This window comes from Panulirus ornatus, chromosome 10 (assembly GCF_036320965.1).
Source record: "Panulirus ornatus isolate Po-2019 chromosome 10, ASM3632096v1, whole genome shotgun sequence".
Taxonomy (NCBI): domain Eukaryota; kingdom Metazoa; phylum Arthropoda; class Malacostraca; order Decapoda; family Palinuridae; genus Panulirus; species Panulirus ornatus.
The window spans coordinates 17,415,661-17,430,198 of record NC_092233.1 but is presented as its reverse complement, the minus strand read 5'-3'; the positions used below and the strand labels follow the sequence as shown (position 1 = coordinate 17,430,198).

General features: G+C 38.4%; 1 protein-coding gene across 2 annotated transcripts in view; it reads right to left on the bottom strand.

Moving 5' to 3' along the window:
* The window catches only part of LOC139750812 (uncharacterized), a 105,439-nt gene that overhangs the window by 15,153 nt on the left and 75,748 nt on the right, over positions 1-14,538 (bottom strand). For both annotated transcript variants that reach the window (XM_071665577.1, XM_071665575.1), the window contains exons 14-20: positions 8,205-8,381; positions 6,176-6,288; positions 4,903-4,967; positions 2,018-2,137; positions 1,459-1,610; positions 848-1,009; positions 663-739 (exon numbers count right to left, since the gene is read on the bottom strand). In XM_071665577.1, the coding sequence (XP_071521678.1) occupies positions 663-739; positions 848-1,009; positions 1,459-1,610; positions 2,018-2,137; positions 4,903-4,967; positions 6,176-6,288; positions 8,205-8,381 (866 nt within the window). The remainder of the gene's footprint in view (positions 1-662; positions 740-847; positions 1,010-1,458; positions 1,611-2,017; positions 2,138-4,902; positions 4,968-6,175; positions 6,289-8,204; positions 8,382-14,538) is intronic.

The window sequence follows — 14,538 nt, the reverse complement described above, 5'->3', positions numbered from 1 at the left end:
CCTTGCTCTTATTCACATTTACTCTTAACTTTCTTCTTTCACACACTTTACCAATTTCAGTCACCATTTCTCCTACTTACATACATATTCCCAATCACCAGTCCTTTTTCAGCTCACAAATCTACAAGCTCTTCACCATAAACTGATTATAATAGTTTTTAAAAGTTTAAAAGTTAAAAAATTTTTTTTTTTTTGTCAAAAACCAATATGATGTTACACATTTGTCAAAGAGAAAACTTGAAAATACTGGCTTGCATAAAAGCTACCGGACACTCAAAGTGGCAGTGTAACAATGCACCAAGAAATCTCTTGGATAAGATAATCAGTGAATTAAGAAATAATAGAGGAATTCATTTTATTTTTTCATGAACATAAGATTTTTCAAGAAAATCACTATATCATAAATTAAGATTTCAAATGTTTTACCTGACACTTTGAACTATAAGAGCAATACACAAATCAGTTTGTTTTGTAGAAAAAAGCCAGAATAAATTCCTGTGGAGAAACAAACCTTGAGTTTGCCTAAAGCATCTGCCAACATCAGCATCAAAGATAATCAACAGAAAATGGGTGGGTTTGAAAGTATTGCTAGCAATATAATTAGTGTTGAAAATGTTAACCTAACAACCTAACTGGTATACACATAAGAAGTAGGCCCTTACCTGATGCCATTGGGCAGGTGCTCATCCAACTCCATAAGAAAGATTTTGGCAAGGTTAGGGATGACAGCACAATAGGGCTGCAAGGAAGGGATGGACGGGTTAGAACAGATAAATTCCAGGTTTTGACAAATGACTATCAACATTGTTCCTATATGGGATACACACAGCAAACAATCTCTTGTCACCTGGGCAGCAGAGAGGAAGAAGAGCTGGTGGGGAGTGAGTGACACAGCAGGCAGGTGAGGCTCTACGTAGTGAAGTTCCTCCCACCGTTGGTAAGCCCTGAAGGCATGTCGGATACCAGCAATGTCCGCCAGATTTTCGTTCAAGGTTGCACTGCTGTCAATCTGCCAAGGATGAAGTGATATTTTCTTAAACATTCTCCTTGATAATACCTTCTTTCAAGAGTCTGTAGAAGACATCCAGCAATGCAGTTCTCTTTACACTTGTTTCCATGAAGACACAGCAACATCCTTTTTTGAGAAACTTAGTTTTGATGTTTCTAAACCATTTTCAAATATAAAACTGAAAACATTGTCCTGTTACTTTAGTATTATCTTTCTTTCTTGCCCCTCTGTAACTCCTCCCTACTTTAGTATTATCTTTCTTTCTTGTCCCTCTGTAACTCCTCCCTACCTCTACCCTTAAAATCCACTTCCACATTTTATTCTCCTCCTTCCTTCCTTTCCCTAAACCTTACTGGCTGACATGGCTACTCATCCATTTCACACCCACAGAAAGACATGAGAGAACATCCACCTAATAGCCTTGGCTCTCCTGAATCCTGCTTTCTTACCTCCATGGCAATCTTGGTGAACTCGACAAAAACCTCTTGGTAAAAGGCATGGGTGAGGAGGTCGTGATAACAGTCAACAACGGTATTCAAGTGGTTCCTCGTTGCCTCACTGAAGGGCTGGGTCATCTCCCCACGGTGATTGAACAGCATCCCTACGTCACAGCAGAGGGTCACATTCATGGCTGATACTAGATCACAATCCTACCTCACTATAATAGGTCACAATACTGGCTCATAGAAGAGGTCAATTTTTTGACATTCACCCATAATTCAGTAGACTTTTATTCCCCCCTGAGAGATCATAAAAAATGCCCTTAATTTAGTACTTTTATTCCCCCCTGAAAGATAAAAAATGCAATCATTTTAAGAGGTACTTATGAGTCTTACTAGTAGTTCCTGAACATCCACCCCTCTAAATATTAGGAAAAGCCGATATTCCCTGAGCAGAGGATTGAGGAAGGAGAGAGAGAAAGAAAGCCTACTTCACTGAAATTTTGCCATGATGATGGGCTAATGCTTAGCACTCATCACACATGCTACTGGAAAGAGTGACACCCACCAGTGAAGTCAAGACTGTGGAAGATCTCATGTGCCATGGCTGTAGCTGCAAATCCGTAGTTTATGTACTCTGGTCCTTGGAAGCGGTAGTATGGGTCTTGGAAGAAAGCCTCTGGGAAAACTGCCGCAGTAAACAGGAAAGTAGGTTGTTTTGGCTGTGATAACAATAATGCTAATAATAGCATCTATAGGACAATAGTATATCATTACCATCATCTATAGTAAGTTTATGTACACATAATCTTGTTTCATACTTGTTCACTGTTTCCCATGTTAGTGAGGTAGCCCAAGGAACAAATGAAGAAAAGCCTTCATTCACTCACATACATTCTCTAGATGTAATGTGTAAGGCACCAAAACCACAATGCCCTATCTACAACCAGGCCCCCACAGGCCTTTCTTTGGTTTACGCCAGCTACTTCATAAGCCCTGGTTCAGTCCACTGACAGCATGTTGCCCCCTGTATACCATATCACTCCCATTTACTTTATCCTGTGTACCCCTTAACCCTTCTCCATGTTCAGGCCCGAAACACTCAAGGTCTTTTCCACTCCATCCTTCTATCTCCACTTCTGACACACATATCCCTCCATATGTCCATCAATATGACATTTTTCATGCTTATTTCTGGCAAAAAAAAGCACCATATTACATTATGTTTCAATTTTCATACAAAAAGATTTTGGCTATAAAATACATGCAATTTTTGGCATTTTTCTCTGGGACATAAATGGGTTTGAACACCTCAGTCTATGGAATGTTTTTCATAAGGATTACAAATCTAGGGTTGAAATATTGCGTAGGGGCCATTATTTAGTAGGTATCTGTTGGCTCGGGATAGCAACAAGACATATTTCTTATGATTAAGTATAGAAATGTCTCATTACAATATATTTTAATTTTCAAACAAAAATCTTTTTGTGCAAAAAAATTGTGTGGACAATTACCTAAAATATTTTGGTATTTTTTTCAAGGAATTTGCTTCAAAAACTAAGTATAAGGAGTATTTTACATGATGAATACGAATCTAGAGTTGGAATACGAATCTAGGGTTGAACATTGTTCAGCAGTCATTAATGCCTATAATTACTTCTTAAATTGATCATAATTTCAAAACATTCTGTGGATACCTCTGTTGGCTTGGGCAAGCAATATCACATATTTTTCATGATTGTTTCAACTATAGAAGTGCCTTGTTATGTTATATTTCAGTTTTAAACAAATGGTTTTTTGGACTAAGTTATACTGTGAACTATTACCAGCAATTTTTTATAGTTTTCTCAGGGAAAAATTTTTGCCTAAAAACCTCAACATATGTTCTATTTTTCATGAAGACTGAAGCTAAGGTTGAAATATTTAGTGGGTATCTGTTGGCTTGAGGAAGCAATGACATATTTTTCATGATTACTTCAACTTATTATATTTATATTTTCAAACAAAAAGTTTTTGTGGCTAAAAAAAAAACCCCTAGAATTTCTCATTTTTCTCAGGGAAACAGATGTTTAAAAAACTCAGCAAAATGACAACATAAATTTATATCGTGAATATAAATCTAGGGTTGATATACTGTTTAGTGATCACTGATGCCTATAATCAATTCTTTAATTAATCACAATGTAAATTTAATTAATCATAATTTTAAAACATAATTTCTCCCCTATCCCTGGGGATAGGGGAGAAAGAATACTTCCTACGTATTCCCTGCGTGTTGTAGAAGGCGACTAAAAGGGGAGGGAGCGGGGGGCTGGAAATCCTCCCTTCTCATTATTTTTTTTTTTATTTTCCAAAAGAAGGAACAGAGAAGGGGGCCAGGTGAGGATATTCCCTCAAAGGCCCAGTCCTCTGTTCTTTACGCTACCTCGCTAACGCGGGAAATGGCGAATAGCTTAAAAAGAAAAAAGAAAAAAAAAAAAATTAAAGCATTGTGATCATTCACTTTGTATTTAGTGGGTATCTCTGCTGCCTCGAGGAAGCAATATGACATCTATTTCCTGATTCTTGCAAGTATATAATGCCTTATTATTTCAATTTTCAAACAAAACGTTTTTTGGGCTAAAAGATATCCTAAACTATTACCTGCAGTTTTTGAAATATTTCGTGATCAATACCCTCCCATATAATGTTCCAAGAATACTCACAAACTTATACCTCTGTAGTTTGAACAATCACCTTTATCCCCTTTGTCTTTGTACAATGGCACTATGCTTGCATTCCACCAATCCTCAGGCACTTGTCACCACGATCCATACATACATTGAATATTCTTACTGTGTTGTTGATTGGAATCAACAACAGTCAACACCTTTTTTAATAAATTCCACTGCAATACCATCCAAGCCTGCCACTTAGCCAGATTTCATCTTCTGCAAAGTTTTCAGTACCTCTTCTCTGTTTACCAAACCATTCTCCCTCACCCTCTCACTTCGCACACCAACCCAACCAAAATACCCTATATCTGCCACTCGATCATCAAACACATTCAACAAACCTTCAAAATATTCACTCCATCTCCTTCTGACTTCATCACTACCTGTTATTACCTCCCAACTTACCCCTTCATCAATATTCCTATTTGTTCTCTTGTCTTACACACGTTATTTACCTCCTATTAATCACATTCATTTTTATGAATCACAGTTTACGATCACAATATCTGTCAGTTATAATGTCACAGAAATTAAATGCACAGCATCTGTGTCTTATATTCTCATATTCCTGTGTAGTAACTAAAAGTACAGTTACACTTTTACCAGATGTACAGGGTATAAGGTACTTTAAACAGGTGACTACTAGCCTGCACTTAAAAAAAAAAAAAATAGTGTACACTTTATATAATACTGATTAAGTAATGTATATCTACAGGTGTAGGAAGCAAGGAATACTTGCCTATGGTGTTGGTGGACTGCATATGGAAGGCATTGACGATATATGGCTGAACTGTGAGTGTCCATCTGGGGGAAAGAGACAGACTTAGTCCATGCGGTGTCATCTCTTAACACCTTTTGACTTTACTCACACCAGGGACAAACATGAGCCTCTTGCCATCCAAGGATTACTGGAGACTAGTAGGAATCTCCCAGGTAACACTAATCACATTACATACATGTAAGAGCCTCTCTACTGCCTTAAGATTCAAATCGGGGATCAATGTGAGCTCTTCCGCTGATAGGATTAACATAAGCCTCCCTGCTGATGTGAGACACACTAGGGACAAGTATTAATCCTCCACTTAACTTCCAGTTACATCTTACTTGAGGATAAGTATGATTGTCCCTGCTGCCTCACATCAAGACCTGTATCCAACTAAGAATTTGGTATGAGACATCCTACTGCCTTCCATCAAGGGCTAGTATGAATCTTCCAACTTATTCATACTAGGACCATTACAAGCTATCCCATCTATTTCAAGTGTGAGAATTATGAATCTTTTATGAGCATCGCCACACACACACACACACCAAATAACTATGAGCCTGCTGCTGGGACTGTAATTATCAGCCTGCTGACTGGGACTCAAAATAACTATCAGCCTGCTAACTGGGACTCACAATAACTATTAGCCTCCTGATTGAGACTTACAATAACTATGACTCTACTGACTGGGACTTACAGTAACTATTAAGCTCTTGACTGGGACTTCTAATAACTATTAGCCAGCTGACTAGGACTTCTAATAGCTATCAGCCTGCAGAGTGGGACTCACAATTACTATCAGCCTCCTCACTGGGACTCACTAAAACTATTAGCCTGCTGACTGGGACTTAAAATAACAATTATCCTACTAACTGGGACTCACAGCAACTTTTGCTGCTGGCTGGGACTTATAATAACTATTAGCCTGCTGACTAGGACTCACAATAACTATTGTTCTACTGACTGGGACTCAGTAACTTTTGCTGCTGACTGGGACTTATAACTATTAGCCTACTGAATGGGACTAACAATAACTATCAGCCTGCTAACTGGGATGCAAAACTACAATTAGCCTACCGAATGTGACAAACAAGAAATATTAGCCTGCTGATTGGGACTCTAAAATACTATTAGTGTGCTGAATGGGACTAACAATAACTATTAGCCTGCTGACTAGGACTAATAATTACTATTAGCCTGCTGACTGGGACTCAAAATAACTATCAACATGCTGACATGAACTCACATGAAGGATACTTTGTCGATGGGTGTAGGGTAAAGGCGGTATAACTCGATCCTGAACACTCGGTAGAGCTCCAACACCGTGTCCAGGAAGGTAAAATTTGACTGGAACTCTAACTGTGAGAAGAAGTATGTGAGGTTACTACTGTTCTTCATCGTATGAACTTTCTTTTTCTCTGACAACAAGAAAAACTAAGAGTAAACAATGTGAATAGATAGAAGAGAAAATGGGAAAAAACACTAATAAATACAGATAAGGTAAAAGAACTTGAAGAACAGATAAGGAATGCAGGCATATGAAAAATAAAATATCACACAAGAATATAAAGAATACAAAGAAAAAAGTCATTAATAAAGAAGAAAATAATCCACAAATATCCTCATAAAAAATCCATTCAATGGAAGAGAAAAAGATAAAAAGTACCCAAAAAAGAATATATATAATGTTCATGGTGAATGATGCTCAAAATAAATGATGCTCAATTTGAATGATGCTCAAAATGAATCAGTTTTCAGTACAAGAAAAAGGAGAAAAATACTGTTAATAAGATATACAAATTTAACAAGAATGCCACCATGGATATTAAAGTAACTGGGACTGATATGATAACATGAATAGGCAAACTAAACTATAACAAAACTATAGCAAAATCACTGATGCTAATGATAAGACACAGAACCTAGATAACAATAGTATAGCCCCAAGACACAGAATGGTACCTAGATGATAGAAGAGTGGTTACAAGACACAGAGCAGCAATTAGATGACAGCAGCATAGCTCCAAGACACAAAATTGACAGCAAAACCAGTGATGTTAACAATAAGACATAGAACCTAAATGATAGCAATATAGCTCCAAAGCACAAAATCAATAGCAAAACCAATTATGCTAAAGATGAGACACAGAACATAGGTGATAGCAGTAGTGACTCAAGAAAGAATGGTACTTAACAAGCTTCTATGGAAACAGTATGAGATCAGTCATTTGGACTTCCCATATGATAAGCCTTTGAAAGACATTTAAAAACACAATAATCAATAACTAACTTATGAAAAATACAATAATCAATAACTATCATATCAATTATGATGTATATATATCTAAACCAAATATAAGTACACATTTGCAGCTACGTATGCATTATAAAAGCATATACAAAACACTAATGCAAAGGAAGAGAATTTATAGTGACTTTCTTGACTTATCTTACTAAGTTATTTAATGGTAAATTATTGCATTCTACCCAAAAAAAAAGTAGAGAGAACATTACAAGTAAATTAAGTAAATGGATAAAGAAGATAAAAAAAACCCAGAAGATTCATGGTGGAAGTAAGGATGATGTTTAGCTTCAATTCTTTTCATAATACTGATATCCAATACAGAAAAAGATATGCGGGAGTATAATACATTGTTTTACAAATGTCACAAGAGTAAGACAATAAGCACTGAGAACACTAAGAAAAAAATCAAGACCTGGATATAATATACAAATGAATACAGGAGACTCTAATGGAATTCAGTGAAGGGAAATTTGAGCAACTAAGTCAGGGAAAAGATATTTGTGAAGAAAACAGTTGAAGATTTGGGAGTAATAAGAATGATAAACTAAAATACAGAAAACACATTGATAAAATCATATTATTTGGACTGTTAATGAGAACAGTTAACACTATAGACAGATCAATGATGATGAGGCTGCTTAATCTTCACATAAAAAGCAAATTGAGTAAATACTGTATTGCATGGTCACCATCTAGATAGGGAGATATTAAAAAGATATAAAGAAATCAAAAACATTCATAAATAAAACTGAAGGAGTAGATTATCTTTAATTCCACAAAGAGTAAAAAAACTTAAATTCCACAGCCTCAAAAGAAGTCTTGACAGATGGCTAAAATAGTTCCAGGTGAGCCTAGACTTGACAACCATAGAATGTGTGAGGCAGAAGAGAAAAAAAAATACTGTTATTCAAACAAGACATAGACTATGCACTAATGATGAAATTGCATCATAAGTCCTCTGACCACCTACTGCTGCATGAGTCTCATTGATGTAGGTGATGTTCCAAAGGTTGTCATAGGTAGCCACTTCAGCCTCCAGGGTTTGCAGCTTTGCCAGTGCCTCCTTCTTATCATTGGGGTTCAGCCACAATGCCCAGTGAACTGACTCCTTGACCTCCTCCCGCAGCAGCTCCAGGATCGAAGCCGCCTGCGGGAAAGAGAAGAGGGGACAGGGATATATCAGAGAGAAATCAATGGAAGACTGGTGATCTAGTATTCAAGGAGGGGTGACTCTTCCTTTAATGAAATTTACTTATACAAGTGTCTTATAAAAGTAATATATTTAATAAGCATAGATAATTCAAATTTCCATTTAAAACTAAAAATTAGCACAAAATAGTGACATTCGTATATACATATAAATACACATAAACTCATATGAGGGGGAAAGAAATGACTTAGCAGCAATGTGATTATGGTTGTGGTTACTAACGGAGACACTGCCATGCTGTACCCAACAATTCTGTCACATCATAAACTTGATAATAACAGATATATATCTGTGTGATATGTGTAATTACCTATTTGTGCCACATGGAGGAGAGAGTTTTATACACATGGGGTAATATCTCCTGAGCATCCTCTACTATCTTAGAAATTCTTAAAATTTATGTATGGTGTTTGCACCGACCATGTTACCATTCATCTTGTTCCAGTCATCCACAATTCTTTTATTATAAGAATATTTTTGTACATTCTTTTTAAACAAGCTTCTTGCTTAATTTGATGTCAGGTCTTTGGCTACTCAATCATTATATCTATCAAAGAACTGTTCAAAGTCTACATCATCTACTTATTTTACAAACTTGAAGGCTGTGATCAGATCATCCCACACTTTTCTCTAAGATGTGCAAATGTGCTAACTTCAGTCTTTTGCTGTATCTCAGCTATCTTGATACTGGTACCATCTTTGTTTTTCTCTTCTAAATCTTCTCTATTAGCTCCTTTTGCTTCAGATGTGATGACCAAACTGAAGAAGCATATTCTAGTTTTGGCCTTATGATGAGCAAGAACTGCATCCTAAAGATTTCCATATCCATATCCTTGAAAGCTATTCTAACATCTGCCAGCAGAAAGCACGTCTCCTTAAGTATGCTCCTAATGAGGGTACTTTGTGACAGGTGATAGATGATATCGACTACCAAGGTCTCCTGACATGCAGAATCATGAGGCTTATTTTCTGCTAGATGATAATCATACTGAGGTCTGCTAGATGATAATCATATTGAGGTCATCTTTCAATTTATAACATCAACATTACTTTATGACTGTTTGGAGTGAATTTCATCAGTCATGTATCAGGCAAACTTTGGAGTCCATTCTGGTCCACTTGTAAGTTGATGCAATCCTCTCAGCTTTTCACTTTCCTCATGCCCATTTCATCATCTGCAAACACATTCTGATAGGAGTCCATAGCTTCTGGTAAGTCTTCTACACAGAGCCAGAGGAGTATTGGTCCCAGAATAAAACCGTGTGGGCACCCTTTTGGTTACCTTATCCCCTTTGGGAAGGCTCCTCTAACATGTATCCTCTGCTCTCTTCCATGGAAATATTCTGTCCACTGAATCAGTTTCCCCTTATTCCTGACCGGCAGTCCAGCTTCTTAATCATCCTTCCATGCGGCTCAGTGTCACATGATTTCTGGCAGTCCAGATACAAAATGTCAAACCAGCCTTTCTTTGTCTAAGACCAACCTCATTCTCTCTATCTTAGAACTATATGAGGTAATTTAACCATGAATTCCTTTCCCTAAAACAACCGGCTCTCACTTAGGTAATTTCTCCTTTACAGAAAGTCATCCTCTTACTTCTAATTAACTTTTTCATAACCTTACACATCGCATTTGTTGGTGAGACTGGCCTGTTCGCAGTGTCCTTCCTAATCAATAGGTATGACCTTTGTCATTTTCCATTCACTTGGCCATTTTCCCCTCTCCAGTGACATTTTGAATAATGTTTCACATAGTTTATCTAGCGTATCTGCACATACCTTTAGCAAATATGGAAAAATTTCATTAAGATGGGTCAAGACCTTTTAGGATTCTATCAATATCTTTTCTAGGTTTATTATGAGTAGTCGCTGTCTCCCGTGTTAGCAAGGTAGTGCAAAGAAACAGACGAAAGAATGGGCCAACCCACCTACATACACACGTATATACACAAAAGCCCACACACGCACATATACATACCTATATATTTCAATGTATACATACATATACATACACAGACATATACATATATACACACGAGCATATTCATACTTGCTGCCTTCATCCATTCCTGTTGCCATCCCGCCACACATGAAATGGCACCCCCTACCCCCCGCGTGCACGAGGTAGTACTATGAAAAGACAACAAAGGCCACATTCATTCACACTCAGTCTCTAGCTGTCATGTGTAATGCAACAAAACCATGGCTCTCTTTCTACATCCAGGCCCCACACAACTTTCCATGGTTTACCCCAGATGCTTCACATGCCCTGGTTCAATCCATTGACAGCACGTTGACCCCGGTATATCACATCATTCCAATTCACTCTATTCCTTGCACACCTTTCACCCTCCTGTATGTTCAGGCCCCAATCGCTCAAAATCTCTTTCACTCCATTCTTCCATCTCCAGTTTGGTCTCTCACTTCTCATTCCCTCCACCTCTGACACATATTCCTCACTCATTCTCTCCATGTGACCAAACCATTTCAATACACCATCTTCTGCTCTCTCAACCACACTCTTTTTATTACCACACATCTCTCTTACCCTTACATTATTTACTCGATCAAACCATCTCACACCACATATTACCCTCAAACATCTCATTTCCAACACATTCACCCTTCTCCGCATAACCCTATCTATAGCACATGTCTTGCAATCATATAACATTGTTGGAACCACTATTCCTTCAAACATACCCAATTTTGCTTTCTGAGATAACTTTCTCGCCTTCCACACATTCTTCAACACTCCAGAACCTTCAGCCCCTCCCCCACCCTTTGACTCACTTCCGCTTTCATGGTTCCATCCACTACTAAATCCACTCCCAGATATCTAAAACACTTCACTTCCTCCAGTTTTTCTACATTCAAACTTACTTCCCAACTGACTTGTCCCTCAACCCTATTGAACTTAATTACCTTGCTTTTATTCACATTTACTCTCGGCTTTCTTTTTCCACATTCTTTACCAAACTCAGTCACGAACTTTTGCAGTTTCTCACTCGAATCAGCCACCAGTGCTGTATCATCAGCAAACAACAACTGACTCACTTCCCAAGCCGTCTCATCCACAACAGACTGCATACTTCCCCCTCTCTCCAAAACTCTTGCATTCACCTCCCTAACAACCCCATCCATAAACAAATTAAACAACCATGGACACATTACGCATCCCTGCCGCAAACCGACATTCACTGGGAACCAATCACTTTCCTCTCTTCCTACACGTACACATGCCTTACATCCTTGATAAAAACTTTTTACTGCTTCTAGCAACATACACCCCACACCATATACCCTTAATGCCTTCCATAGAGCATCTCTATCAACTCTATCATGTGCCTTCTCCAGATCCATAAATGCTACAAACAAATCCATCTATTTTTCTAAGGATTTCTCATATACATTCTTCAAAGCAAACAGCTGATCCACACATCCTCTACCACTTCTGAAACCACACTGCTCTTCCCCAGTCTGATGCTCTGTACATGCCTTTATCCTCTCAATCAATACCCTTCCATATAATTCCCCAGGAATACTCAACAAACTTATACCTCTGTAATATGAACACTCACCTTTATCCCCTTTGCCTTTGTACAATGGCACTATGCATGCATTCCACAAATCCTCAGGCACTTCACCATGAACCACACATACACTTAATATCCTTACCAACCAGTCACCAACGCAGTCACCCCCTTTTTTTTAATAAATTCCACTGCAATACCATCCAAACCCACTGCCTTGCCAGCTTTCATCTTCCACAAAGCTTTCACTACCTCTTCTCTGTTTACCCAACCATTCTTGACCCTCTCACTTCACCACTACTTGTTATTACCTCCCCATTAGCCCCCTTCACCGATGTTCCCACTTTATTTACCTCCTTTCAAAACATCTTTTTATTCTCCCTAAAGTCTAATGATACTCTTTCACCCCAACTCTCATTTGCTCTTTTTCACCTCTTCCATCTTTCTCTTGACCTCCTGCCTCTTTCTTTTATACATCTCCCACTCATTTGCACTACCTCCCTGCAAAAATCATCCAAACACCTCTCTCTTCTCTTTCACTTATATTTACCTCCTTCCAAAACATCTTTTTATTCTCCCTAAAGTTTAATGATACTCTTTCACCCCAACTCTCATTTGCCCTTTTTCACCTCTTACATCTTTCTCTTGACCTCCTGCCTCTTTCTTTTATACATCTCTCACTCATTTGCACTACCTCCCTGCAAAAATCATCCAAACACCTCTCTCTTCTCTTTCACTAACAATCTTACTTCTTCATCCCACCACTCACTACCCTTTCTAATCTGCCAACCTCCCACCTTTCTCATGCCACAAGCATCTTTTGCACAAACCATCACTGCTTCCCTAAATACATCCCATTCCTCCCCCACTCCCCTTAAGTCATTTGCTCTCACCTTTTTCCATTCTGCACTCAATCTCTCCTGGTACTTCCTCACACAAGTCTCCTTTCCAAGCTCACTTACTCTCACCACTCTCTTCACCAAACATTCTCTCTTCTTTCTGAAAACCTCTACAAATCTTCACCTTCACCTCCACAAGATAATGATCAGACATCCCTCCAGTTGATGCTCTCAGCACATTAACATCCAAAAGTCTCTTTCACACACCTATCAATTAACACGTAGTCCAATTATGCTCTCTGGCCATCTCTCCTACTTACTTATGCATATCTCTCTTTTTAAACCAGGTATTCCCAATCACCTGTCATTTTTCAGCACACAAATATCCAAGCTCTTCACCATTTCCATTTACAACACTGAACACTCCATGTACACCAATTATACCCTCAACTGCCACATTACTCACCTATGCATTCAAGTCACCCATCACTGCAACCCAGTCTCGTGCATCAAAGCTGCTAACACACTCACTCAGCTGCTCCAAAAACACTTGCCTCTCATGATCTTTCTTCTCATGAACAGGTGCATAGGCACCAATAACCACCCATCTCTCCCCATCCACTTTCAGTTTTACCCATATCAATCTAGAGCTTACTTTCTTACACTCTATCACACACTCCCACAACTCCTGCTTCTGGAGTAGTGCTATTCCTTCCTTTGCTCTTGTCCTCTAACCAACCCCTGACTTTACTCCCAAGACATTCCCAAACCACTCTTCCCCTTTACCCTTGAGCTTCATTTCACTCAGAGCCAGAACATCCAGGTTCCTTTCCTCAAACATACTGCCTATCTCACCTTTTTTTTCATCTTGGTTACATCCACACACATCTAGACACCCCAATCTGAGCCTTCAGGAAGAACGAGCACTCCCCGCATGACTCCTTCTTCTGTTTCCCCTTTTAGAAAGTTAAAATACAAGGTGGGGAGGGTTTCTAGCCCCCCAGCTCCCATCCTCTTTGGTCGCCTTCTACGACATGCGGGGAATCCGTGGGAAGTATTCTTTCTCCCCTATCCCAGGGTTACAGGAGATAGGCATCTCAATGAATTTTAAAACCTCCTCCTCATTCCATCTCACTGGAGCAGGAACTATAGTATCTTCCACTGTGAAAATAGTTTTGAACTTATTATCAATTTCTTCGTGTATCCTTACATCCTCCTCCAAAATTCTTCTCTCCACATCTCAGCCTGATTAGCTGTTCTTTAACTGAGAACTGCCTCCTGATGAAATTTGGGAAAAGTTTTACCTTGTCCACAATATCTTTTTCCAAATTACTTTGTTTCTCCTTTTTAAACCAGCTAGATTTGTTCCTTGCTCTCTTATACCTTGCAAATGCAGGCTGGCATTTGTATCTTCACCAATACATTTCTTAAAGCTCCTTTTCCTTTTGACTCCTATTAAACCATTCTTTCCTCTTCCTACTATTCCCTTTGTATACAAGGATATTGTGAATTTCACAGAACTTCTCATCACAAATCCCTGGTTCCTGGCTACTGAACTCCATTTCACAATCAGCATTACCATAAACATTGTTAAGGTTTGTGTAGTTTTCATGATAACATCTCATATTTATGTCTTGTCTCACCTCTAGTCTTCTGATGTCCTCAATTACCACATAGTCAAGCCTGAGCATTACACTATCACTTCTCCCAACTGGTGTATCAT